Genomic DNA, 21,314 nt, shown 5'->3' on the forward strand with positions numbered 1-21,314 from the left:
TTTCAAAAGGTTAGTGTTTCGCACTTACATTGCCGTGAGGTCTTTACTTGTTTTTCCGCTTCACATGGAGTTAGGCGAATCAATATTATTATCTCTATTTCTCTATATAATTTGTGTAAACCATTCTATGCTTCCCCTCCATTAACTACTTCCATTGCAGCTTTGCTTAAGCGGTTCATGACTGCTAATCCTTCATTTGTTTCATCTATTCCTTCGACAAAGATCAATTCCACCTTGTCTTCTTCGTCCACTTCTCTCAAGTATTTAAACAAATTATGAGATATCTCATTCCCCGTAGTTCCTAGTCTTTTGATAACAAAGTCTGGGTGGTCCTCACTAAAGTGTTTGGATTTCAATAACGCTATCTTGGTGGCACTAGCATCAAGCTTATTGTTGGTCAAATAACTTTCAATAGCATTTATACCGTCCCCACAATTGACAAATAGCACCACTTTTGCCGTTGGCGAATAATGTCGATATTTCATTCCTGGTGTCTTTACTGGTTCTAATTTCCCTGCTGTCTTTTTCGCCACAATAATATGTTCCCATGGTTTCCCCCCAACACGTTTAATATCCTCTAATGAAACTCCCCCTGGCCGTAATAGCATTGGTGGGTCAACTAACCCGTCAATAACTGTACTTTCAACACCTACATCACATGCTCCACCATCCAATATTAAAGGTATCTTACCGTTTAAATCATGATAGACGTGTTCAGCCAATGTTGGACTGGGTCTAGTTGATGCATTGGCGGAAGGGGCAGCAATTGGTGTATCGCTCATTGCAATCAATGCTCGGGCAACTGGGTGATTTGGCATTCTCACAGCAAATGTATTCTGGTTGGCAGTTACCAATTTCGATATGGGGCTGTCTTTGGTTATTGGCAAGAGAATGGTTAACGGACCGGGCCAAAAATGGGAAATCAAATTAAGGTAGATTTGTGGTATTTCATAATTGATCAACTTGCGTTTCAATTGTTCAATCGATGATATATGTACAATCAAAGGGTTATCTGCTGGTCTATTTTTGGCTTTGTATATGGATCTGACTGATTCGTCAGATAATGCAGACCCTGCAAGTCCATAAACCGTTTCTGTTGGGAACCCTATTGCGTTATGTGTAGTTGTTAGTTCTTTGGCAGCAATTTGTAAATTCGTCAAGGTTTCATTGTCAGAGATTTGAGGTTTATCACTGACAAACTTTATGCTTTCAGGTTTGACTTTTAGTATTTGTGTTGTATATGACATGGCTCTTCGTAGAGTAAATAGAACCATTAAAGAGATGAGTCTGCAACAACCCGAGCAAAAAAAAAAAAAAAATATTTTTTTTGTATTGAGAATTTCTTCACTATATATTGCTGGATCTTATATACAACCTAAAAAATTAAATTTTCAGTAATCACTTTCTTTTCGTCGTCACTTAATTCCTCGTAATATCTCTGGAAATCTCCCAAGTTCTTAGCAGTGCATTCTCGGAAAAACTGTGTTAACAAATTTTTCAATCCTTCATCAGTCTCATGCTTTTTGTCATCGTTGATGTAGCTTTTTAGTTTTTCAAAATTAGGAACTCCGATGTCGTCCATATCTTCCCATCCCTCGTCATTGTCATCTTCTTGTACAGGTAAATACTCTTCAGCATTAGGTTGTTGGCACTGAAATTGCAATTCACTAACTAACAATTTCAAAATCTTTAGCGATGCAGATATTTGCGTAAACTTATCGGGCATTGTCTGTGCCATTGACCTTGTAATGATCAAATCACCATCGTAAGGGATTATATCACCATTAACCACTAAATTCTCGATTCTTGGATCGCCCAAACTGAATATTTTACCCAATGCTAATGAATTTTGTTTAATTTGCTCGTATCCTCTAGTAACTTCATAACTATCAAACCAAATTGGAAGCACAACAGCTAACCCAGATTTTCCTTGTAACTGCATATTGCTTAAAAACTCAATCATTTCCACAGGGGACTTTAAAACCAATTGGCAAAACACCATGACCAAATTTTCAATAGTTGCTGTCTCTTTGGCAATGACTAATCGATTGGCTGCACTTTCTAGGATTTGAGTCAAAAAATCCGACAGCAAGTAATTTTGAAATTGATCAATCAACGAAATTACAATGGATCCACACTTGTTAGCAGCACTGTCGGATAATTCTGGTGAAAGAAACTTGGAAACAATTTTTAACATGCAATCAATGCCTGACTCTTTTGTGGCTGGATCTTTGTAATCAAGAAAAGACTTGGATCCTTTTCTAATCAACTCATTAAACACTTCGCCCCCACTTTGCAATATCTGATTATCAAATGAGTCGAGCAATATCTTTCGCAATATTGGAAATGCATACAGGAAAATTTGTGCTGGTAGTTCGCCTCCAGGGCATGATTTAATTATAATGCTTAATAATTCCAACGACAAATACAACTCGGGGGTATAATCGCCATTAGATGATTGCATAATGTTGAAAATAAATGGCAACGATTTTTCACACGCAATCATATAATCCAGGACACTGGTGTTTTCCAACAGTGCGGTCAAGCATTCCGAGCTGTCGGTAATCAATTGCACATTAGCTGGATCTTTGAATGCAATTTTAAATATCAAGTCAATAACGTTGACACCCTGACTGATGGTGACAGCCGAAGCATAACTGGGGTTTATAGTTATGGTATCACCAATTGCCTCTAACAAGACTGGAAGTCCATCTTCTTCGCAATCTTCAATCAAAGAATAAACAAGCTTAAAAAGCTGTGGTTGGATCGATTTGTCCAAGGAAGTCAATTCGGTCACATGCTTGTAATAGGTAAAACTAATGAGGGAGGATACCTTAATTCTTGGCACACTTCTTGCGGCAAATGTGATCATGTCAACAAGTACCCTCTTTGCATTTGGATTAGAGAATTTTTCAAAGTATTTAGGCAACAATAAAAAGCATCTGGAAGTGATTACTGTGTTATGGTTAGTGATAAACCTAGTGAATGTAGATAATCCCGGATCCTCCAACTCCTCGTCGTTGCCGAGCAACCCTTCGAGAATGACCAACTGTGCTTCTAGTTTTCTCCAATTTTCGTCATTAAGATGCGAGGAAATAGATTTAAACCAAGTAGCGGCATCATTAGGATTTAATTCAGTCAACAAATCATAGATTGAGTCTCGAACAGTTGGGGTGACGTTCAAACCGGTTGTGTCGCTGACAAAGGCATTCAAGTCAAGCTCGTATTCTTCTAATTTTTCGTTTGGTAATACTGCACAGACAATCAAATCCTGAACGAATTGGTCGTTGTTTATTGGGATATCATGTTGGATGGAATTGATGGTTTGAAATAATTCATCAAGAAGATTGGTAAACACGGCTGAAACCTCTAATTCGGAAGACACATCAATCCCATGGTTTCCGTCCAATGCAACCTTGCTATAAACTGGTGCAAGGTAATGGAGATCTTGAATACTTAATGTCAAGATTGTCTGTTTAACTTCAAGAGCGAGTTTGGAGTGGAATTGACTAATGATGACAGCAAGGATCTTGTAAATAAAGCTTCTTAAATGCAAGTCAACAAGATTTAATTCCCTTTCTGAAAGCAATTGAACTAATACTTGGATTGTAGAAGTAATTTCATTAACAACAAACTGTTTTCTTTCATCGGTTGTGAATGCTTCTGGACTTCTTAGAATAGCCAAAACACTTTCGTATAATTTTATTGCCTGGGTCTTGACGTCAGCGGCCAATTTTTGACTCAAGATATTATTCAAATGGCCAACTACTTCTTTACCAACACCGCCTTCCCAAAATTGTTCTTCGGTGATCAAATCATCAAATAGGTCAGTCAACACTTGTAATCCACCAAGTAACGCTGTCTCGTTCTGGAATTGTGTAGTGGCACTGTACAATTCATTTATCAACTCGGGCCATTCGTCGGGATAATCAACAGAAGCAATTTGAACAATAGCATAGGCGGCACCGCTTCTAATTTTCGATTCGGGGGTAGAAGTGGCCAACTGCAATAGTTTTGATCTTATCAACTGTTTCGTGTCTTGATTTATTGGAGGGCCAATAAATGATTCAAACCCCATTGACCAGTATTGTGGTACTAATCGCTTCAAGTGTAATAAGCATGCCTGTCTAACGTCTAGTGGAAGTGAAATATCAAGAGCCAGCTGCAAAATTGTTTGAGTTGCATTAGATGGATCTTGCTTGACTATTTGGCTGAATTGAATTTCTGCATTCTTTCTGATCTCATTATCTGAACTAGTTTGGTTTAGAACCAAATCAATCAAGCCTAACATTGTCGTCGCTAGTGTTCAAGAAGGGAAAGCAAGAAAAGAAAAGGAAAAAAAAAAAAAAGCGCATCATAAGGAGACTCGCAGAATTCGGATCATAAGCTCCACAGAAGAAAAAGAAAATTCTAGACGCGACTGAGAAAAACTTGCACTTTATTTAATGTATATACATACAACTATGAACTAATGACCAAATCTTTTTCTGAACATTACCGACTCTTCGTCTTCAACCTCTTCTAAAGAAGGATGCTTATGCAAATTTTCATTCGAGTTGTGTGACTTGGATGATTCAGGCTCTGTTTCTGGTTCAGACGGAATGGATTCCTCTTCATCTTTTGCTTGTTTGGCTGGTTGAGTTTGCAATTGTTTTGGTTTTGGTGCTACTTTTGGTTTTTGCTTTTTGGCCAGTTTAGCAGCAGTGTAAAACGCATTAGCACCATCTTTAGTGGGGATAGCTGGTCCTAAATTAAACCCGAAAAACTGTTTGAGGAATTCTTGTTGTTGTTTGACAAATTCATCGTACTGCTTTTGTTCCAAGTTTTCTTTTTCCTTTGCTTTTTGTTCTTCTGATTCTGCCTTACGTTTTTGTTCTTCTAATTCTTTTTGTTTAGCAGCTTCATGCAACTTCACAGCTTCGGCTTCCTTTTTGGCAATCTCTTCAAGCTCTTGTTGAGCCTTGACAATTTTATCATGGGCTGCTTTCTTTTGTGCCTCAAGTTCTTGTTTGGTTCTTTCCAATTCTTCCTTGTGTTTAGCTTCTGCAGCAGCTTGAGCACCAGCACTTAATGCATTAGCCTTGGCATTTAAATCCTGCTTGGAAGAAGTTTCTGTTGCACTTTTTAAAGCGTTTGCAGCTTGTTCGATTAAATGTTCATGTTCTTCAATTGAGTCTTTAAGGTTGGCGTCGCCAAAGTCTTCACTGGCCTTTTTCTGAGCAGCAGTTTCTTTTTTTACTTTGGCAAATTCTTCCTTTTTTTGACTGGCATTAGCTTTGCCTTGGATATTTTTTTTAGTTTGTGGTTTTTGGTTTGGAGTTTTCAAAGCATCAGTAGTTGGTTTATCATGTTGAGCGGTCTCGACATCATTGCAGCCTAACAAGCAATTGAGTATATCTTGCACATTCAGATGGACATAGTGGATTCTTTTGGGAATGTTCAACACCAATACGTTTTGCTGCTTGTACCATTGCCAATTGATATTATCGATATCAATATAGTTGACATTAAATGGCAAAATAGTTTTGAAATTGTCCTGAATCGAACTGATAACAACTTTGACAATCGGAGGGTTCGATTTGATAACATTCACCTCATAATTATTGTAGTTACCGTATGGTTTATAAATCTGGATTTGGAACTCGTCCTCAGTTTCTAACTTCTTGATAACTCTTGGACGAGTGTTTTCTTTATAATAAAACTGATGTTGATGCAACAAGTCGAAAAGCGACTCGAAATCAATTGGTTGGTCGTAGGAATAATCACCGTTGTAGAATGGAGAAAACATTTTCAATTTGATTGATGAGCTATGATGAACAAAGAAAAACTGGAATTTATGGAAGGAATATTCGTTGTTATTTATACTGAATAATGGGGGGGGGGGGGGGGGGGGGGGTATGTTCATTAGTAAGGATTGTTCGGCAGCAAGCAAAAACGGGGTTAACGCCATTTATTTTTTCGCAATCGAATGTTGCAGAAGAATGAGGAATCCTGTAGAAGGTTCGAGAAAATTCGTACCAAAAACTGAAGCGCATGATTGGTGAGGCAACTTGCCTATTGCCAGCACTATGCTTGTTAACCTTGTAAAGATTGGTTATGCAGGCACGTACATCTGTACAAATATATTCCTTTGTGTTGTATTTGCACCAAAAGAAGAATACAGAGCTGAATTCTGATGGCACCCATAATAAAATCGACCTTTCCGTGGTAAGATGGTGAGACAAAAAGGCGTGACGTGTATTTTCCACAGCCCTTAAAATCGGGCTTAGAATGAAGTCTATACTTTTGTAGTGAAGACTTACAGTTTCTTGGGGAAAACCAGGCATTGGATGATCACGTGCCCGAATAGTAGATTTGTAGTACAGCACCAGCTTTCAATGAATGTAAGACCCAGCTATCTACAGGTTCAAGCATATTTTTGCAGGTGAAGTTGGGTGACACAGCCCCAGGCCAAATAATTTTTTTTTTTTTTTTGTTCTCCAAAATTTTGCGTTCAATGATTTGTCAAACTAACATGGCCTAAAGATAATGACTCTTGTAAGAAGTAGCTCCCGTAAACCCTTCCCCTTGATGTGTAATCACTTTAAGTCACTTTTATTGTTTCCAATAACCAAATGGTCTGGTTCTGATATAGGTCGTGGCAGGAATCAATATGTGTGACAATACGAAATGTAACAAACACAAAAATAAACAAAAATAAACAAAGGAAAAAATTTTCTCATATTCACTCACTCACTCACTCACTCACCCAATTTTCTTAAACTCGTTTCGTTACTCAAGCTTTTTTTTATCTTCCCTCTTCTTTCTTCAAGTTCAACTTCTACTAACATATATATATTTATATATATTCATCTTTGCTATTTATTAATCCATCCTTCTGCCACGTTCGTTTAATATCAGAAGTTCGTATCATGGAGAAACTTCCAATCAACAACAACAACAACAGGCGATTCGATGGTATTACCATTATACGCATCGTTGTTTTGGCATTTATAGTAACTGTATCGACATATTTCGTCAACAGCTACACATGCAATCAACCACACCATAATCACTCGACCAGACCAAGTCATTATTTGTCGATAAATGGTACCAACGGGATGTTGAGCAATTGCGATTCGTCGCATAATAAAGGCGCAGTTGGTCATTATAACACCACAGTGTCTCTTGAAAGAAGAGCTGACGAAAATAATTCAACAACAGGTGGGTTATTCTCCCTGACTTCATCGTCTACATTCATATTTACTACATCTTCGTCGTCTTCTTCTACATCCCAACAATCAAGTTCAACTCCACAATCAACATCTACCAGCTCATTTGTTGCGACAACTTCATCGTTCCAACAGGTATCATCAGAGACTTCAACTCCCGACACAAGCACCGAGTTTTCTACTAGTTCATTTTCTGAGGCTCCTACTACCTCGTCAACTAGTTCTACATCACAATTTAGTAGCTCGCCCGAGGAAACTCGTAGCACCCCGACTAGTACTTCTTCCACGTCATCATCGTCATCATCTACATCAAGTCCTGCAACAACATCAGTTTCTCAACAGGTGACCACATTCAGCTCTGTTGATAATGGAAAGACTGTTGTTGTGACGAGAACGTCTGTGATCTCAAGTCTGCCAACAGCCTCCAACAACAACAACAACAATAAGAACAGTGATAACGGAGGTGGTTTATCCCATACAAACAGGATTGTTGTGGGTGTGGTTGTTGGGGTCGGTGGCTCTATATTACTTGGTTTGTTGGCCGTTTTATTTTACTTGAGAAAGAGAAACAACCGTGATTATGAAGGTGGCTGGACTTTCTGGAGAAAGAATGAGAAATTGGGAAGTGATGAGTTTTTCAATGGCGAATTGGGGGTCAGAGACAGAAACATTAATCAAGGATCAAATTTTTAAACAAGGCTTATTTGGATGAGGGTTTTTTTTTATATGTATTTTGTAGTTGAATTTAAATTTTTGTACCTCAAAATCTTCTAATTTAATTTTAATAAAAGTAACGCTGAAGAGTTTTGGTAGAAAAAAAAAAAAAAATTTTGGAGCCTCAACGCGTCTAACATCTCCTACCCAAGGCAAAATGTCAGAGTACTCGGTATATCAACAGTTGAATGAAGATTCACATGCAACTAAATATACTTATAAATTACTACAGCTACCATCAAAGATCTTAAACCAACTTGAATCAAACACAGCTAACTTGTACATAAAATCCGATATCAATTCCCTAGCATTATGCACTGATTCAGAAACGTTCAAGTTGAGACAAATGAATCATTCCAATACAGTCTTGCTATTGAATAAAGAGCCTGATAGTAAGTTAATTGGGTTTCAGAAAACCAGTTACGAATATGAATTAACAGAAATCAAGGGCTCGATTGATACGTCCAATATTCCTATCTTCAATGGACGGACAGTACCGCAACGTATTGATTTGCAAGCATTAAAAGATAATTCGATTTGTTCATATCAAGAGTTTTTATCAAACTGGTACGAGTTGGGAGGTTGTGAAATTGATCATGGGGCATATATCATGAGTGCAGACATTCTTACTGAACTATTGTATTTGTTAATCACCAAATTGATGAGCTTACAGGTACATGAGTTTTCTTGGGAGGACGTTTCATCCATCATCGCGCCCCCTTATAATGACTCGATGTTGACATCAATCATACACAAGTTTTGTACTCTGGAGAATGAGAAATATCACTTGAATGATTTGAAAATCACCCAGTGGTTTGGTATTGTGGAGATGTCGAAAATCAATCATAAAATGACCGATATCTCGGAGTTCCTATTGAATTGGAAAACTAGCTTGCCGTCATTCTATAATCCTCCATTGGATCTCAGTCAGTTGACCGGCTATTACTGCTCGCCAATTGAACACAAAATATTGTATGTTGACCCCGAATCCTTATCAGAAAACTTGAGTCAACGATTCAAAGAATTGTTTGAATTAGATAAAAGCTGGAATTATGATGAGTTTATTCCATTCATTTCAAAGTTTGTTCCTGCTGGTAAGAAGGTCGACTCGATTATTTTGAAGTATGGCAAGAAGAAGAAAGTCGGGAAGAATAGGTTTGTAGTCTGTCCTAGATAAGAATGTGTAGGTGTAATCAACTCTTGGTGCATTTCCAGAAAAAAAAAAAAAAAAAAAAAAAGACTGGTGAAAAATTTTCTTTTTAACTGAATACGTCTCTAATCATATGTCCGACTCAACATTTTTTACATCATTGATTGTATGTAAGATTATTCGTTTTTAGTTTACGTGTTCACCATTACTAACATCTCAGAGTGGTGCTTGTGCTGGGATCGCAACAGATATAGTGTTTTTCCCCATTGACACTATCAAAACAAGATTACAAGCTAAAGGAGGCTTTTTCGCAAACGGTGGGTACCATGGTATTTATCGTGGGTTAGGATCGTGTGTTGTTGCGTCAGCACCTCTGGCCTCGTTATTCTTTATTACGTATGATGCATTGAAAAGAGATTTGCAGCCCGTGGTAAGTTCGCCAGGGGTTAGACATATGATTGCAGCATCTATGGGGGAGATTGCTGCATGTATAGTTCGTGTTCCCGCTGAGGTGATTAAGCAACGTACACAGGCATCTCATATGGGTAACCAAACATCGTGGAGTAATTTGTTACACATTTTGAGAAACTCAAACAACGAAGGGGTGTTGAAAGGATTGTACCGTGGTTGGAATAGTACCATAATGAGAGAGATCCCATTCACTGTGATTCAGTTCCCGTTATATGAATACTTGAAAGTGAAATGGCCACAGAATGTACATCAAGGGTTTAAAGGTGCTGTGTGCGGAATGATTGCTGGTGGTGTTGCTGCTGCATTGACTACACCGCTTGATGTGATAAAAACAAGAATAATGTTACATAAAGATAGAATAAACACTAGAAGTTTGGTAAAGCATTTGATTCGTGAAGAAGGCCTTGTGGTGTTGTTCAATGGGATAGTTCCTCGAACTTGTTGGATAAGTTGTGGCGGCGCTATATTCTTGGGCTGTTACGAACTCGTCCACGCGGAATTGACAAAGAAATTATAGAACGAAATAGTTTGTATAGAATGGTGGGTATTTTTTTTTTTTTGGTACAAAGTACACGTCTGCATGTCATTTATTACCCCCGTTTTAATTACTAAGTAAAAAAAAAAAATTAAAAAAAAAAAACTTCCATCACTTCTTTTTCTTTACAGCAATATGTATAAATCGATTATTAGGACGACCGGTAAGTTTGGAAAAACTGCTTCTGGTCGTACTTTTGTCACTACCTTACCTAAACCATTGGCTACCAGCACATCGCCAGGGATAACTGCCGCAAATAAAACATCGAACCCGAAAACAGGAGAATTACATGTATCTACACCAGTCGACACGGCAAAGATCTCCATTGAACCACCAGAAGGATCGAATATATCCTTGAAGTCTGCATCTCGGGATGCGTCGTTGTTTGGAACACGTCCAATTTATTTGGATGTTCAAGCCACAACCCCTGTTGATCCCAGGGTTTTAGATAAGATGCTTGAATTCTACACTGGATTATATGGTAACCCACATTCATCGACCCATGCATATGGCTGGGAAACCGATAAGGAAGTTGAAAGGGCAAGAGGGTATATTGCTGATGTGATAAATGCTGATCCCAAGGAGATCATATTCACCAGTGGTGCCACAGAAACCAATAATATGGCAATTAAAGGTGTGCCACGTTTCTACAAAAAAACAAAGAAACATATCATCACCACCCAAACTGAGCACAAGTGTGTTTTGGATAGTGCCAGACACATGCAGGATGAAGGGTTTGAGGTTACATATTTGCCTGTTAATTCAGAAGGGTTAATTAACTTGGACGATTTGAAGAATGCAATTAGAAAGGATACTGTTTTGGTTTCTGTTATGGCTGTCAACAATGAAATTGGTGTTATCCAGCCGTTGAAGGAGATTGGTAAGATATGTCGTGAGAACAAAGTGTTTTTCCACACCGATGCTGCTCAGGCGTATGGTAAGATTCCTATTGATGTTAACGAGATGAATATTGACTTGTTGTCTATTTCGTCACACAAAATCTACGGTCCAAAAGGTATTGGTGCCTGTTATGTCAGAAGAAGACCAAGAGTGAGATTGGATCCAATAATCACTGGTGGTGGTCAAGAGAGGGGTTTACGTTCAGGTACGTTGGCGCCTCCATTAGTTGCAGGGTTTGGCGAAGCCGCAAGGTTAATGAAGCAAGAGTTGCAGTTTGACAAAAGACATATCGAGAAGTTATCGTCTAAATTGAAGAATGGGTTGTTGTCGATTCCATCTACACAGTTCAATGGATGCAACAACCCGAATTCGCAATACCCTGGGTGTGTCAATGTATCTTTTGCATACATTGAAGGTGAGTCTTTGTTAATGGCTTTGAAAGATATTGCTTTGAGTTCTGGTTCAGCATGTACTTCGGCATCGTTGGAGCCATCCTATGTCTTGCATGCATTGGGGGCTGATGATGCGTTGGCGCATTCTTCAATTAGATTTGGTATTGGCAGATTTACGACTGAGGCCGAGGTCGATTATGTCATCCAAGCAATTAACGAAAGAGTTGACTTTTTAAGAAAGATGTCGCCGTTATGGGAAATGGTTCAAGAAGGTATTGATTTGAATACAATTGAATGGAGTGGTCATTAGGTGGTTATTGTAGGTGTTATTTAGCATGTATAGAAAGAATTTGTTTTGAATAATTATTTCGCCTGTACCGGCGCGCGAGCGGAAGGTTATGCTTATGCTATTCTGGTGGCCCTTTTATTTTATTTTTTTTTTTTTTTTTTTTTCCGACAAATGTTTTTTATCAGCCCCCCTCCCATGAAAAGTTCCCTTTTTCTTCATCTTTTTCTTCTTTAACCATTATTCATTAAAATGTCTGTTAAAACCAAAACTATCACAGTCTTGCCTGGTGACCATGTCGGTACTGAAATTGTCGCTGAGGCAATCAAAGTGTTGAAAGCAATTGAAGCATCCACTCCATATCAGAAAATCCATTTTGATTTCAAACACCACTTGATTGGTGGTGCTGCAATTGATGCCACTGGTGTCCCACTTCCTGATGATGCTCTTGAAAGTGCCAAATCGTCCGATGCAGTTTTGTTGGGTGCTGTTGGTGGACCCAAATGGGGCACTGGTGCTGTTCGTCCGGAGCAAGGGTTATTGAAAATCCGTAAGGAGTTGAACCTTTATGCCAACATCAGACCATGTAATTTTGCCAGTGACTCGTTGTTGGAATTGTCTCCGTTAAAAGCTGAAGTGGTAAAGGGGACCAATTTGATTATTGTTCGTGAGTTGGTCGGTGGTATATACTTTGGAGAACGTCAAGAACAAGACGAAAGCGACGATAAAAAAACTGCTTGGGATACAGAAAAGTATACTGTTGATGAAGTCACTCGTATCACCCGTATGGCAGCGTTTATGGCCTTGCAACATAACCCACCATTGCCAATATGGTCTTTGGATAAAGCTAACGTGTTGGCATCGTCGAGATTATGGAGAAAGACTGTTGATAAAGTGATTTCTGAAGAGTTTCCGGAATTGTCTGTGCAACATCAGTTGATTGATTCTGCTGCGATGATTTTGATCCAGAACCCAACGAAATTGAACGGTATTATCATTACATCCAACATGTTTGGTGATATCATTTCCGATGAGGCGTCAGTTATTCCTGGATCTTTGGGGCTATTGCCATCTGCTTCGTTGGCTTCGTTACCAGATACCAACACTGCATTTGGTCTTTACGAGCCTTGCCATGGATCTGCACCCGATTTGCCAGCTAATAAGGTGAACCCAATCGCTACAATCTTGTCTGCCGCTTCTATGTTGAGGTTATCGTTGGATTGTGTTAAGGAAGCTGAGGCATTGGAGGAAGCTGTCAAGCAGGTTTTGGATAGTGGAGTTAGAACAGCAGATTTGAGAGGTACTAGTTCTACAACAGAGGTTGGTGATGCAATAGCCGAAACAGTTGCTAAAATTTTAAAACAAAAACATAGTTAGTTAGATTTCAAATACACCAAAGTCGACAGACTTCTCTAAATATGCACATAACCGAGTTACCGAGTCATCGTTGACCAAAGGCTGTTTATGTCTGGTGGACGTAATGGTGGCCTCACTCGATTCAGATTGACTTGGTACTCTTATATGATTTGGCTCTTCGTTAGGCGAAAAAAACTCTTCGTCATCGCTACTGCTTGTCAATGTTATAGCGCTAGTGTTGCAGGGAGCAGGAGGAGGTGCAGCATTTCCAAATTCGGTGTCGATAAAGTGACTGAATTCATTTGTCATTTCCGAAACCGTCATAGAAACAGCTGAATCATCACGTGTAATTTGTGGTGGCGGGGCAAATACTTTTTTTGAAAAAGCTCTAATGGTAGGCTTTGTTGTTCTAATAGTCTTTGGGTTAGAATCGTCTGGTTTCTTTGATGGGTAGCGTTCTATTTTTTTGGATTTGAATAAATTCGAAACATCAACAACACGATTTGCCACTTCCTCGTCAAACTTTTTGGGAGGTTGTTCATTTGTTCTTATTGAACTTTCTCTGCTGATACTAATGCTCTCCCAATTGGGCGAAGAATCGAATTTATTTTTTCCAATTGGCAAAAGCTTATAATTGCTAGTATTTCCGGATCTTTTTTCAAGATGAATTCTATTGCTATCAATGGTTGCAATCCTTTTGATAGTAGATGCTGATTTTGGAATAACAGGATCGTTTACTACTGGGAATTGGAAGTTGGGCAGGACGTCGACGGAAGGTGCCGAGGTAGTTATTGTTGTGCGATCATCTGGTGACTCGATTTCGTAATGCATCACCGTGGTATCTTGCGCAACTCTGCGTAAGGTAGGAATTGGGTTTAAAGTATTTGTGTATTCAATCTTGTCACCACGCGGAATAAACGTGTTGGATATGTCTCGTTTAAGTGTAGTATCCGGGGTACCTTTTTTCAATATGTCACAGATCGACCTTCTTCTGCGTATCGGTGGACTTACCTTGTTGTCCAAAGGCGTATTAACGATTGTAATTGGTTCTGAAGGATACTTGTCATGTTTAGGTGTAAATTTCACTTCATCCAACGTTGTTGCTTCGCTTCGACTCGGAACGTCATCATCAACAACAAATTTAAGTTGATCGGCGTTGGCTTTAATTAGACAACGGGTGATTTTATTATAGGTCAGAAAAATGGTGTTAAAGCAATTGAAAACTTTGTGTTTCAAAAAGTCCAGAAATTCGTTTGCTCTAACAAACTCGTTAATTTGTTCTTGGCTGGGTTTGTTGTATCCTGTAATCTGTATTTTATCCTCGCCAACAAACGAAGCCTGTAATATCAATTGCAAATCTGGACGAGTTTCAAAATACCTTGGGACGTCAAGCTTCATATTTAGGAACAATACAAATGGTGACTGGCTGATTTCGCTTTCATATACTTTATCCTCATGAGCGGTGTAGTAAATGTTTAGGTATCTGTCGTCTGCCTTAAACAAATGGAACGGTGAGAATTTGTGTAGGAGACGAGCTTTGGTGATGAGATCGATTATGGTGTTGGGGGTGGCGTTTTCGCAATGGAATGTTTTACTGAAGTGGGGGATGCCTGACATGGAATGAAATCCGGATGACGATGTGCACAAGAAACGAATAAAATCAGCATTTTCTGGGCCAACAAATGAAGTAGCTAACACTTCATTGATATTGCACCAGGCAGAAACTTCCATCGCTGGGAAACATGACAAATTGGGCAATGGTTTTTCGTTCATCAACGAGTGCATAAGTGCATCTGACACAGAGATCTTTTTTAAATGCAGTTCTTGCAAGTATCCGTTGTTGTCGATTATGTTTATGAATAGAAGGTAGTCGTTGAAAATGACCACCAAGGTGTGTTGTAATTTGAATATGCCAACGACTTTTCGGGAAAGCCACCCGTAGTGCAACTCAGCAGGCCAGTTGGTAGCTAGCTCAGTCAAGATTTTGCCGGTTGGGGTAAAAATTCTTTGCTTGAGGTCAACATGTTCATCTTGTCCGCCAAATGCGTCTATTACCTCCATTGCTGCGGTATAGTAATTGTCTACCATAGTTTCATCCTCATCAAGATTCTCGAAATTTTTCAACTTTAGTTTCTCGGATTCAATGGCATCATAGAGCCTCTTTAAGATCAATTTAAGTCTAGGTAGTTCTAATAATGATCCTGTGACAATGGAATCGATTTCCCTGACTGAGTATTTAGTGGTGGCTCCAAACTTGCACAATCTCAGATAAAATCCTTTTAGGTTTGCTTCGTGTCTGACATATGGTTTGTAAAAGTACGGCAAAATGTTTGCAACTACTCGTAGGACTTCTAAATAGTTTACTGATTTTGCTTTTAGTAAGGACTCGTTTAAGATGCAGTTGATTCTTGTTATTTCGTCTATTGTCGGAGGGAAAACGTGATTTACTCTTGTTATACCATCTGGTGAATTCAACATGTTTGCTCTCAATGGCGTAATCAAGTTTTGTAGTAAATCGACTAGTTTTGTGGTATAGTTGGTTTGTACAGTCACTAGCTCGTTCACAATAGATGTTATCAACTTTGATTGTGGGACTTTTGTCGGTTGAGGTGTGTACACAAAGTTCATTGTCTCTGGGCTGTATTCCAACAACGGGTCAAATAGGTGGTCCAACTGCTCCCCCAAGAGAAAGACTAGCTGGTTGTTTTCTTCTGAGGTGGTGTTGTATATGACGTCCATTGCGTATGAATTTAGACTATGATCCTGCAAAAGCCCTAGCTGTAACATTTTTTCCCCAAACTCTATTGGTGATTTACCGGAGAGGAGGTTCATATTGCTGGCAAGACATCCGGCATGGGTTTCGTCAAAGTTTGGGAGTTCGGGTAAGTTTCCGTGGTGGTTGAGCAATTTGTTTGAGTTTTTCAAGTTGCTGATGGCTAGTGATCGTCTGACTCTGGATTGCTGGTATTTTAAGTCCAAGTTTTCACAGCTGGGCCAAAACCGTGATCTATGGGTTAGTTGCATATTTTCGTATGTGGATACACCAAATTTGGTTATTGACTTTGTTGAGATATTTTCGTGGTTGCGGTGGACAATTGTTATCACATAGTCAAATAAGATGTCATCAAACCCAGTGAATATTGCTGCTTGGGGGAAAATATCTAGCCACTCATCGACAGTTGTAGATTTGGTGGTGGCATTCTCGGTGTTGTCGAATTGGGAGTGTAGTTGTCTTATTGGAATAGTGGTTATTTCGCTTAGACGCGGATTTTTCATTTTTAGCCCTTCGTTGTAATGATGTGTTTTCATTGAAAAGCTGAATTTGACGATAATTTGAGTTATTAATTTAACTTTGGAAAAAGATCTTGTGCCATTAATATAGTAAAGAGGAACCCTGTGAAACAAGACCAAAACAAAAGAAAGTGTGTATGCAAAAAAATAAAAAAAAAAAAAGGTTTTGGTCTGTTTAGAGTTTACGATACTCGAAGAAGACAAAATGTAAACAAAACAGTATTATAATATGGTCACGTGCACACTAAATGGATTAAGTAAAACTAAAGATCTACAGCAAAAGCTGGCTGTTACATTGGACTCTGAAACCTTGCTAGAACACCGGAAGTTTAGGTAGCTCGTCTCCGTGTATTTTGTTTCTGGGAAGGTCATTCCCACACCTGCTTAATCTAAAAGAGTTGATATTAAACGATTTTGGTATATCCGGTGTAGGTTTTCTGTTTAATTCTATGAAAAAGCGTGTCCACAAACTTGTGGGGAAAGAGTCAAGCTTCCCATGTTAATGAAAATTGTGGTGCTGGATTATACATTCAATATCTACGTTCTAATGGATATTGATAACCTATAAGAATAGCAGAAATGTGGAAGAATATCGTGTATTGCTACACAAAAGTAGATTTTTTCAGATATGGTCAGGTCAGTATTCTGATATAAACATAAAAAAAGATTACAAGTAAAAAAAATTTCACCACGAGTGTTCACTTTCTTTTTCTTCCCCAGTCAGAAGACTACAAAATATTTTACGTTTTCTACTCTTTCCAAACTCTTGTTTCAAAGTTCTATCGACATATACTATCAATTTAGGCTGTATGCTTTGAGTGTTGCAAATACACTTGTCGTGCAAAGTAGCACAAATCCCAACGATTGAGAAGATTTGCTGCTTACTACTACTCACCGACAGAAATTATTTAAAGATTTGAAACTGTTTTTCTACATTAACCGTCAGCAGAGAAGGGTTACACAGAATATAATTAATACAGTAATATTCATACTTTTTATTCAATAATGTCTTTAAGTCATCCTTTAATAACCAAATTAAAGAATTATAAATTAATTTTGGGGTCTACCTCACCAAGACGACAAGAAATATTGAAAACCAATTTAGGAATACAACATTTTGAAATTCTTGGATCTAATTTTGCCGAAAATCTTTCCAAAGATGATAAAAGTCCCTTGCAATATGTTCAATTGACAAGTAAACATAAAGCAGAAGCCATAGTGGAATCTCTAACCAATGATGTTGCTACCAACAATGAGGAAATGGAAACACTTATTCTTACTTGTGATACCATTATAAGTTGTAATAATAAAGTTTTTGAAAAACCAATAACAAAAGAAACACAAAGACAGTTTTTCAATTATTTCAAGCAATTTCCTGAATTACAAGTGATATCAGCATTGACATTGATTAAAATAAATAAAGATAATTCCACAAGTCAGTTTTCTGATTATGCCATTACCAAATTAAGATTCAAAACTGATGATGATGAGATTATTAATGCATATATCGAAAGTGAAGAAGGATTGGAAGTTGCAGGTGGGTTCAAATATCAAGAGTTAGGAGGATTATTGTTTGAATCTATCGATGGTGATTATCTAAATGTTGTTGGTTTACCTTTAAAGACATTTGATCTAATAAATAGGAGTATTTAGATATACCGGTGTGCATATAAGTAAGTATAATAGAAATCAGTAAAAAGTTCAATCTGCCTCATCTCTCTCTCTTCAGATGCCTAAGAACGAAAAAAAAAAAAAAAAAAAAAAAAAATTTCAAGCATTCATCATTTGTACTAGTAATATCATCAATTACAGACTATCATATATATATATATACATACATAATGGCAAAGAAACAAGTTAAATCAAGGGTTACTGAAAAAGTTGAAAACAAAGAAAGCATAACAACTCCAAGTGAAAAATCGGTAGAAGATATTGAAGAGGATTTACAATTACCATCTTCATCTGATGATGAAGAAGAAGAAGACATAGAGCAAGAAGAATTATCTGAAGAAGAAGAAGAACAAGAAGAAGATAATATAAATGGGTTATCTGATGATGATGATGATGATGAAGAAGACGAAGATGAATCAAAAAAAAAACAAATCAAAGCTAATAAATCTGGACATTCCGTTAACAAAATCATTAAAACTTCTGAAGAAACCACTGGTACATCAACAACAACTAAAACTACAAAATCCAAATCCGGCGTCATATATATTGGTAGATTACCATCAGGATTCCAAGAATCAGAATTGAAAACTTATTTTTCACAATTTGGTGATGTGATTAATCTTAAATTAGCTCGTAATAAAAAAACTGGTAAAACTAAACATTATGGATTTATAGAATTTGACTCATTTGAAGTAGCTAAAGTTGCTGCTGAAACCATGAATAATTATTTATTATTTGGTCATTTAATTAAATGTGAAGTTGTTGAAAAACCTCATGAAGATACTTTTAAACATGGTAATAGAAAATTCAAAGTTATTCCTTGGAAGAAAATTGCTAAAGAAAAACATGAAAAATCAAGAACAGAAGAAGAATGGAAAGTGTTGATTGCAAAATTTGAAGAATCCAAAAAGAAAAAGCAAGAAGAATTGAAAAGTAAAGGTATTGATTTCGATGTTAGTGCAATATAGATAAGATGATAATGGTAGTTGTTGATAATAATTAGTCTATGTTGTAGGGTTCTTGTATCTATGTACGTGCGTGTGTGTGTGTGGCTTCCCATTCTTTTTTCTGTATTGGGAAAAGAAATCCGTTGACTTTATAATGTGTACATACTAAACTCTCATGATAAAGCTTAAGGGAAGTTTTGATTTTGTATCACATGTACTTCTCCTTCTACTCTTCCTGGTGTCTCGTTCCAATGCAAATAATTAATCGTATCATAAAAATCCCTTCACTATATAAATACCCAAAAAAAGAAAAGATGCACACAATAATTGAGGGGCGGTGGTGGTGGAGGAGGAGAGGGTCGATAAACCGTTAGTGTGAGTGAATTAGATGCATAAGTACAATAGAAAGAAAACACCTATTCTTTCTCTTTAGACGTTTTTCCCGCTTGTGATAAATATAAACCGGGGCATTAACAAATAGTATCAATGGTAATTGGTATTAGAGAACTAAACTGTGAGTGTGATAATGGAACGAGGAATATCCTGTATATAATCCAATAATCCAATAATCCATCATCATCATATGAGAATTTAATCGTTTAGAGTAAAATTTTCCAACAAAAAAAAATTTCCGGTTTTGATTTCCTTTCCATAGTTTAGTTGATTACTATATACATATAGTGGTGTTTCTTCTTTAGCGTTGCCTTATAATATTTAAATTTTATATTTTTGATTCTTTCGTTCTTCTTTTTTTTTTTTTTAAATTCCACAATTGGATCTTTCTTCTTTCCTTTCTAATTAGATCAATTTCAATTTCAATTTCAATTTTAATTTATTCTTAACTCAACCTTTACCTTACCTCCATCCGCATCCCATCCCTTTCGTTATATTTATAAAGTCATGTCTGAAGAATCCGTTACTGTTTACGATTACGAAGAAGTTTCCAAACATAGATCTCATGATGATTTATGGGTCTCCCTTAATGGTAAAGTTTACAATGTCTCCAGTTATATAGATGAACACCCAGGTGGTGAAGAAGTTATTCTTGATGTTGCTGGTGAAGATGCCACTGAAGCTTTTGATGATATTGGTCATTCTGATGAAGCCCATGAAATTTTGCAAAAATTATATATTGGTAATTTGAAAGGTGCTAAGCCAGTTGAAGCTAAACATGCTCAATCTTATGCTACTGAAGATAGTGGTATTAATTTCCCATTGATTGCTGTTGGTGTCTTTTTACTTGCATTTGGTGCTTATTATTACAAAACTAACTTTGCTTAAAACTAAGAATCTTTAAAAAGAGTCCAAAAAAGACAAGCAAGACAAGGATAATTTGATGTTATTATTCAACAAGATCATTTGACTGTTTGGGGTTTTGGATATATGATTTATGATTCGTGAGTCTGTTTTATTTACTTTATTATTATTAATTTTTTTTTCTAAATAGTCTAGATTTACAATAAGAACTTTGAGAGGGTAATAGAAATAACTTGTTATTTTATTTGATTTGATTTGATTTTCGCTAAATGTAATATTAGTTAGTGAGAGTTTCTGATGTTTTGTAATGAAACAGAGTGTTCAAAGTAGAGTATGTCTATCTACAAGCTAATAGGGGCTTTTACTAGAATTGCAAGAATTGTAGAATGTTTATCCTTGTACTAGTACGTAAGACCATGCTTGTCAGTTTGTTGTCATGTGCTACTATTCAATATATATATTATGTCTTTTATGCTGTTTGGTTTGTCTTTAAACTTTCATTCGTATTTATCAATTTAGTAATCAAATTTTTGTTGACTTTTATTGGATGAAATTCTCAACGCATGGACAGTCCTCCTGTAACAACAAAAAATATCATACGCGTGTGGCTTTATAGCACCACTACTACCTAGTAGTTGGTAGCTCGTAAATTTATATTTACTAGAACTGCAAATTTTGGCAATCAAGTATTTTTTTTTAATACTTACAAATCATACTGACAGTATCATCTTATCAGAAAGAATAACAACGTTGATTCTTACAAACTGTTGCAACTTTAAATAAAAAGTGTTCGTTGTTGTTTGAGTTGAAGTAGATTGGTGGTGTACCTCCACCACATTAATTTATATCTTTCAATGATATTATAGCAAAATAAACCATTACTAAATCATAGAGATTATATATATTTTGTGTAGATAAAACCGACCCTAAGAATCTAAATGGTTGCAAATTTTGGATTTTTTTCTTATTATTTTTCAATTACTTATTTGTTCATGTGTTTGATTGTTTGCTTTCCACAAAATATTATTGACCCCCTATTAAGAGTTTTATTTATAATAAGTTATTGAAATAATTAAACCCGATTGTTGTTGCATGGGTGTGAGGAAAACAATATACTTTTCGCTCTTTCTCTC

General features: G+C 37.0%; 12 protein-coding genes across 12 annotated transcripts, besides 1 other annotated feature; 8 read left to right on the forward strand and 4 right to left on the reverse strand. All coding sequences in view use genetic code 12, as the record gives it.

Annotated features, from left to right (window-relative positions):
• Window positions 1-125: 125 nt before the first annotated feature.
• Window positions 126-1,274, reverse strand: CD36_70540 (protein required for respiratory growth, putative; the record flags this gene model as incomplete). The annotated part of the gene is made up of 1 exon (XM_002421229.1): window positions 126-1,274. One exon carries the CDS (start codon window positions 1,272-1,274, stop codon window positions 126-128), a length of 1,149 nt encoding a protein of 382 aa, XP_002421274.1.
• Window positions 1,275-1,375: 101 nt separating this feature from the next.
• Window positions 1,376-4,291, reverse strand: CD36_70550 (importin subunit, putative; the record flags this gene model as incomplete). Its single annotated transcript, XM_002421230.1, has 1 exon — window positions 1,376-4,291. One exon carries the CDS (start codon window positions 4,289-4,291, stop codon window positions 1,376-1,378), a length of 2,916 nt encoding a protein of 971 aa, XP_002421275.1.
• A 177-nt stretch (window positions 4,292-4,468) lies between these two features.
• On the reverse strand, window positions 4,469-5,788 carry CD36_70560 (conserved hypothetical protein; the record flags this gene model as incomplete). The annotated part of the gene is made up of 1 exon (XM_002421231.1): window positions 4,469-5,788. The coding sequence occupies one exon, from the start codon at window positions 5,786-5,788 to the stop codon at window positions 4,469-4,471; it is 1,320 nt and encodes a 439-aa protein (XP_002421276.1).
• Window positions 5,789-6,911: 1,123 nt separating this feature from the next.
• Window positions 6,912-7,904, forward strand: CD36_70570 (conserved hypothetical protein; the record flags this gene model as incomplete). Its single annotated transcript, XM_002421232.1, has 1 exon — window positions 6,912-7,904. The coding sequence occupies one exon, from the start codon at window positions 6,912-6,914 to the stop codon at window positions 7,902-7,904; it is 993 nt and encodes a 330-aa protein (XP_002421277.1).
• Window positions 7,905-8,082: 178 nt separating this feature from the next.
• CD36_70580 (sister-chromatid cohesion and telomere length maintenance complex subunit, putative) lies at window positions 8,083-9,102 on the forward strand (the record flags this gene model as incomplete). The annotated part of the gene is made up of 1 exon (XM_002421233.1): window positions 8,083-9,102. One exon carries the CDS (start codon window positions 8,083-8,085, stop codon window positions 9,100-9,102), a length of 1,020 nt encoding a protein of 339 aa, XP_002421278.1.
• Window positions 9,103-9,208: 106 nt separating this feature from the next.
• On the forward strand, window positions 9,209-10,063 carry CD36_70590 (S-adenosylmethionine transporter of the mitochondrial inner membrane, putative; the record flags this gene model as incomplete). The annotated part of the gene is made up of 2 exons (XM_002421234.1): window positions 9,209-9,241; window positions 9,296-10,063. 2 exons carry the CDS (start codon window positions 9,209-9,211, stop codon window positions 10,061-10,063), a joined length of 801 nt encoding a protein of 266 aa, XP_002421279.1.
• Window positions 10,064-10,216: 153 nt separating this feature from the next.
• On the forward strand, window positions 10,217-11,683 carry NFS1 (cysteine desulfurase, mitochondrial precursor, putative; the record flags this gene model as incomplete). Its single annotated transcript, XM_002421235.1, has 1 exon — window positions 10,217-11,683. One exon carries the CDS (start codon window positions 10,217-10,219, stop codon window positions 11,681-11,683), a length of 1,467 nt encoding a protein of 488 aa, XP_002421280.1.
• A 228-nt stretch (window positions 11,684-11,911) lies between these two features.
• Window positions 11,912-13,036, forward strand: LEU2 (3-isopropylmalate dehydrogenase, putative; the record flags this gene model as incomplete). Its single annotated transcript, XM_002421236.1, has 1 exon — window positions 11,912-13,036. The coding sequence occupies one exon, from the start codon at window positions 11,912-11,914 to the stop codon at window positions 13,034-13,036; it is 1,125 nt and encodes a 374-aa protein (XP_002421281.1).
• Window positions 13,037-16,324, reverse strand: CD36_70620 (bud site selection protein, putative; the record flags this gene model as incomplete). Its single annotated transcript, XM_002421237.1, has 1 exon — window positions 13,037-16,324. One exon carries the CDS (start codon window positions 16,322-16,324, stop codon window positions 13,037-13,039), a length of 3,288 nt encoding a protein of 1,095 aa, XP_002421282.1.
• A 711-nt stretch (window positions 16,325-17,035) lies between these two features.
• Window positions 17,036-17,197: a mobile genetic element.
• Window positions 17,198-17,311: 114 nt separating this feature from the next.
• On the forward strand, window positions 17,312-17,959 carry CD36_70630 (conserved hypothetical protein; the record flags this gene model as incomplete). The annotated part of the gene is made up of 1 exon (XM_002421238.1): window positions 17,312-17,959. The coding sequence occupies one exon, from the start codon at window positions 17,312-17,314 to the stop codon at window positions 17,957-17,959; it is 648 nt and encodes a 215-aa protein (XP_002421283.1).
• Window positions 17,960-18,147: 188 nt separating this feature from the next.
• CD36_70640 (RNA-binding protein, putative) lies at window positions 18,148-18,945 on the forward strand (the record flags this gene model as incomplete). The annotated part of the gene is made up of 1 exon (XM_002421239.1): window positions 18,148-18,945. The coding sequence occupies one exon, from the start codon at window positions 18,148-18,150 to the stop codon at window positions 18,943-18,945; it is 798 nt and encodes a 265-aa protein (XP_002421284.1).
• Window positions 18,946-19,824: 879 nt separating this feature from the next.
• On the forward strand, window positions 19,825-20,205 carry CYB55 (cytochrome B5, putative; the record flags this gene model as incomplete). The annotated part of the gene is made up of 1 exon (XM_002421240.1): window positions 19,825-20,205. One exon carries the CDS (start codon window positions 19,825-19,827, stop codon window positions 20,203-20,205), a length of 381 nt encoding a protein of 126 aa, XP_002421285.1.
• Window positions 20,206-21,314: the final 1,109 nt, after the last annotated feature.

This window comes from Candida dubliniensis, chromosome 7 (genome assembly GCF_000026945.1).
Source record: "Candida dubliniensis CD36 chromosome 7, complete sequence".
NCBI lineage: Eukaryota > Fungi > Ascomycota > Pichiomycetes > Serinales > Debaryomycetaceae > Candida > Candida dubliniensis.